At 39.9% G+C, this 6,000-nt stretch overlaps 1 protein-coding gene across 1 annotated transcript in view; it reads right to left on the minus strand.

Moving 5' to 3' along the window:
- LOC140230956 (dmX-like protein 2) overlaps nt 1–5,179 on the minus strand; it is a 123,386-nt gene extending 118,207 nt beyond the window's left edge. The window contains exon 1 of the mRNA XM_072311097.1: nt 5,045–5,179. Within this exon, the coding sequence (XP_072167198.1) occupies nt 5,045–5,131 (87 nt within the window). The 5' untranslated portion in view covers nt 5,132–5,179. The remainder of the gene's footprint in view (nt 1–5,044) is intronic.
- Nucleotides 5,180–6,000: the final 821 nt, after the last annotated feature.

Below are 6,000 nucleotides of genomic sequence, written 5' to 3' on the forward strand. Positions count from 1 at the left end.
ACAGCAAAACAGTAATACCGTAGATTATAAATACACATTGGAAAAGCATTACGTGCACTTCACACGTATTGGCAATAGAGGGTAGGTGTATCGGTTTCAAAGTACAGCAAAACTGAGTGTGTCAAAATTTACACCCCATTCATTTGAAGCAATTATCTTAGAGCGTGTACCGCAATTCACATTTTTAATGAGCCCTTGTGAATTCAGAGTATTTTCTTTACATGTGAGTAGAATTTTAAGCAATTTGTGAGATATTTCAAGTATCGATTAACAGAAAAACCTTAGGCTGCCGATGTACATTGTATCAGACACCCAACCATACTGGCCAGTGCATTATTTGTACAAAAATGTACACTGCATGGCTGTACAATGCATACAATTGAATGAGGCGATATTGCACACCCATATACAACATGTGGCAGGTCAAGCAGGGTTACACTTTCAGTGTTCACTTGTTCACTTCAGGTGATGTGGAGTTACATGTATTGTGCAGCAGGCACGCACAGGCAGAGGGTATCTCATATAAGGCCAAGTAAAAAAAGAAATCAGTTTCTCGTCCTCGCGCGCAGCGATTTTGGCCGCCGCATCGATTTTTTTACTATTTACTATTTTCAAAATGGCGCTGAAAATACCAAGAAATTCATAATTCTCGTCCCAGCCCGCTCCCCGAACACATCGATTTTCAGTTGCCAAATCGACTTTTTTGATATTTACTATTTCTTCAGCCGCCGAAAAAAGAAATTGACAATAATATTCACCTACCAATGGTGATGTCTCATTTCTAATTATGCCTTGCGTCCTCTACTTAGCTGTAGTACAGCTGTAGCTTCTGTAGTGCGTAAACGCATGCATTTCACACTGCTCCACAAAGCAGTCGAACTGTAGTTGGATGGGCGGGCCGCGGGCGGGCCTGGGCTGTGATGTACAGCGCACTCGGTATGTCGTGAACGCGATAGTGGCAACATTTTTGCGAACAATCGCTGATATTCCACGCGTATTTCGCGCATTGTTCGTATTTTTCCCCGTTTCTCATATTTTAAGCGGATGAATTGTACTGTACAAATGCTTGTGAGGATTGTATGGAGTTTGTATACATTTTCCTGTCATTGTGACTATGTGCTGCAAGTGTGCGTGCAGTGTCGGAAGGTACGGTAATGCAGTGGCCGTGCCGCACCGTTTTTGGCAAAGTGTGCGTGTCTGTAGCTGTGTAAAGGCTCGTACACTCTGCTCTGTAACGTTGCATCTGACGGCGATGTATTATTATATTTTGAAGATAAAATGAATGCGCTTTTCCAGCAAATGTAGAATTATTAAATGGGTGTATCTACAAAATGAATAACTTTTCCACGGATTCTGGTTTGTCTCGTATTTCTGCGGGATACATTTCTTTACGATGTAAATTCACGGACACGGCCGTGAGTCGTATCATCTGTAGTGTGGTATACAATCATTCATCATCCAAATGAGTGATTATCTGAATGTCTTTTTAGAACATGAAGAAACATCTTTAAATGTTTAACCCTAACTAGGCCGGGCTATTTAGGTAGATCATAGAGCCGGGGGGGGGGGGGGGGGGGGGGGGGGGGGGGGCCTCCCAGGCCCCCCCTCCAGATCTCGGCCATCGACCGCGCGATCGCGGCGAAAATTGGCACACACACTGCCTATGATGTAATCTAAAGTACCATGAAGTTAAATTTTCAAAAAATTATCATTTACGCTAAATTATGCTAATTTATGCATCATGATGCATGAAATCAGACAATTTGGTATAAATCACTAAATAAAGCTCAAAATGGGCACATTTTTTGTGAAAATATTCTTTTTAGTGTCTTGAGCAAATATAAGGACAAAAAATTGTGCCATCAGAAAAAATTTGTTAAGTATTTTATTGTTTTTTGAATTTCTTATGTATTTCTTTGTTTTTTTGACTTTATGTTTTTCATTGTTTTTTCGATGAAACTTGTCCGCAACATTGTTCCAAACAAGAAAATATGTTATTAATTGATTTTAATCTATAAAACCCCAAAATAATCATGCTTTTATGAAATTTGCCTGTTAGCACAGTTTGTATTGAAATTGTACACAAATTCACGTTTTTGAGCAATTTTTGGTCTGACATGCACGTAGATATTTATACACAACTTCGGAACCGTGCGCCCGGGCATGGCAAATTTGGTGTCAAAAGATGCGGGAGACTCGAAAGAAAAAAGTCATGAAACGTCGCGGCGATAGCTTTTCGCGTTAGCGATATATCGCGCGGAATGTCGAGGGGGGGCCTCGGAGGCCCCCCCCCCGGCCTAGTTAGGGTTAATGCTATAATGCCATATCAGTATCATTTTGACATCCATCTGCAATTGTACAAGCCAGTTTCCAGTTGAATGTGCTACAATTGTACTGTGAAGAAATGCAGATACATACCAGCTGTGTGGACACAAAAAGTCACAAACACCAATGATAAATAAAGCAGTGTTTTGAATATCATGGAATTTATGTCAGTCGTACATTTGTTGAAAGACATGTTTGATACCTGTTTCAATTAATACCACAATACATCAGAATTGCAAGTACACTGGTATCAGAAATGCCATTACAACACTAAATACCAGTTTTAAGATGGTCATTTTCCCTTGACATCTGTAGTGGAAAGAAAAAGCAAATGTATTTCTGCATGCATGAAGTTTCATTTCAAGTACGGTACATTATATTTGTTTGAAAATGCACAGAGTGCAGGCAAGACATACACTTTGGACCTCGTCTCTCATAACACAGCTACCAGAGTGATATTTCATTTCATAAATTCGATATAGAAAATAGTAAAGCCCTCTCTCGTTACCTTTCTCAGAATTACCGGACGAGAAACACATATTACTTTCATTTTGACAATCCTCGAAAAAATAGTAAGATATCAAATAGTAAGGACCTCCCTCATCGCCTTGCTCAAAAAACCCGGACGAGAAACTACTTTCTTTTTTTACTTGGCCTAATGTGATCACACCTAATTTTTCCCTTTTTATCAAGACTGAAAGTGAAAACGTTACTTCACTAGGGTAACATCCCCAGTATTCGGTCACTTAAAGGGGCTGTACAGTACTGGTTGAGGTAGGGATTCATGTTTTGAACATTTCTAAGTGAGATAATGAAAAGCCTCTTATGAAATATGAAAGAGCATGTGATTTTAAGAAGGATTCAACGTTTATTTGATGAAAATTGGTTTTCAAATGGCTGAGATATCCAAACAAAGTGTTAATAATAAAAGGCGACATGCCCCAACTTTATTAGTATCTCTTTGTTTCACCTTGTTTTTGGATATCTCAGCCATTTCAAAACCGATTTTCATCGAATAAACTTTTGATACCCCTCAGAACTGCATGCTCTTTGACATCTCATAGAGTGGTTTCTGAATATCTCACAAAACGTTAAAAGCTAAATCTTCACCTCGACCAGAACTGTACACACCCTTTAAGCTTTTTTGCAATATTTTTCAAACTAAAATAATACATACATACATGATATCTACAGCAATGTATGTGAAATATATCAAATTTCTTTAATCTCAACTTTCATTTTGTTAAATATCTCACAGAATTGCGCAAAATCCCGAAATATTTCACCTTGAAAATTCCCCAGTATACGGTCACCGGCTCCAGTATTCGGTCACGCGATGTGCGCGTTCAAAGTCAATGCGTGTTCAAAGCAGCTGAAATATACGCGCGCGCGCGCTACCTTGTTGGCGCAAAATTGCATCGGGGACATTGCGGCGACCGTTGGTGACCGAATACTGGGGCCTCGGCACTTGCATTCAACCCTTGTACGTTGGGACACTGTATCGGCACGTACAGAAATTTTGTTTTTCTTTTGCGTTTTTGAGGATACCATTACACTCCAAGCTTGCGATAGGCGAAAAATCCCGCGAGAGAACGGCGTATTTCTCGATTTTTAGCGCTTTTTCGGCGACCCGTACTCTTAAAACTGGACCTTATCCGCGCGCGCTTTTGGAAAGTAGCGCCGATTCTGCACTTTTGACGGTAAAATTTGGGATTTGGATGGATTTTTGGAGGGGGTTAAGGGAGTTTCCTGTTGTGAATGAGTGTGCAAGTATGTGAATTACATGTAATGTGATTTGCATGTGTTGTGGCAGTTGAACTTACTGGCTGGTGACTAGTAATAAGTGACCGAATACCGGGGGCTGACCGAATACTGGTGCCCTTACCCTACAGAAATGCACTTTCAGAGCTAGTACCGGTATATTACTAACTAGATGTTTTCATTCCTAACATGCATCAATTGCTGAGAAAATCTACAAAACCACGGTAGTTTGCAGGTAAACTAAATAGAGATACCCTAACCGATGAGATTGACCTCCATGTTTTTTGTGCATTACTAATATTATCAATTATGATCACAACAGAACTGTCAAAAGTAACGTTAGATCTGTGTTCTACCCAGTGCTCGCGTACGCACTGTTAAAAGTAGAATCAATAAGATAGATCTAGGCCTATGTCTGTAAAATCAGATTTACAATTTCATCATATGTTTCATAGAGCCTTTTCCGACCCTTATTCCAATAAACCCACCAACCCACTCGAGCTTGGCGATTTATAATTTGAAATCTTGTAGCTAGGGTGCTTATTCAAACTTCAAACTCAAAATCGGTTTCTGATTTAATGTTATGTGGGATTTAAAAACAAACATTGATTCACGGTTTAATTCATCATAATAGCTCAGCAGACTTTGTATAACTAGAACAGAAGCCCTAACGTTATGTACACTGTGGATTCGACATAGTATTACTAAGCCAAAAAGGTCTAATTTCTATTGCTTGGTGTTACTGGAGCAGTGACTCGTGTGCTGTGCATGATACGTATGTATCATGAATGGTCATGGATGCGATGGGGTCTTCAGTCGGCCCGTACGTACACACCCACCTTGCATTGATACCAAGTTCTCCACTTGCAGCCCATTCAATGCCTACCAATTCCCCAATCAACATCCACACACTTGGATCACCTGAACACAATCTGTCACTATATAAGCGCATATTTACCGTAAAGGGAACTCCGTCTACATATCCAACAGCAAAGCAAGAATCTCCAGGATTAACAGCTCCTGTAAGGACTTGATGGCGATTCATTTTGAATCAAGTTGATACCATTTTCCGAAATTTACAGGCTCATTCCTCACAGCCGTCCATCGTTCATAGATAATCCTGAAGTCAGTCGGCTATTTCACAGCACGCAATTAACTAGCTTGCGCTAGAGATCCAAAATGTGCATGACACCGCAGTTTTCTATGGTAGCCTTAAATAGTCAAATAGTCAGATCAGCCCTTGCGTCATTAGTATCATTCTTTTGGCTACATTATAGGGAACACCGAGTACATGATACGCAGAAAAGAGCTTGAGTCTTACACACCATCGTTACATCAAGTACAGTAATAACTCTTAAATACTGAGAATCCTTATTCAACCTGGATGCTCTTTAACCCTCTGGGTGCAACATTCATTTCCAGCTTTGTCCACTTTATATGGCTTGTGTGCATGAAATCTCGGTGCACATTCGACTCAATGGCACAGAAAGGGTCTGTATAGACAATAGTATTCCATGTTTGACTGTTTTTCTCTTTTTTAATATAATGAATTGAAGGTCATTCAGTCTGTAAGCCTTTTTGTTCAAATTTGATCATATAAAAAAGTGCATGATTACAGGATAACATTTTTTTTAAGTCATAGATTATCTAAAAATGGGCACAGTACGAGTGAACAGTAACTAGGTACATTATGTCAGTTGATGGGGTTCATTTTTTTTGGGGGGGGGGGGGGTGGGGGGTCAATAACATCGACACATTGCCTTTGTTTCGGCTTCGTAACACAGGGAATCGCTATATGTTGTTCTGGTCACAATAAGTTGCACAAGAAATTCTTTTCAGTATACGTCAGAGACAAATATGCATAATAATCGACTTGGAATAAAAGCACGTTCTTTGTGGTTTCTCGGTCATCTG

Source organism: Diadema setosum, chromosome 7, assembly GCF_964275005.1.
Source record: "Diadema setosum chromosome 7, eeDiaSeto1, whole genome shotgun sequence".
NCBI classification, from domain to species: Eukaryota; Metazoa; Echinodermata; class Echinoidea; order Diadematoida; family Diadematidae; genus Diadema; species Diadema setosum.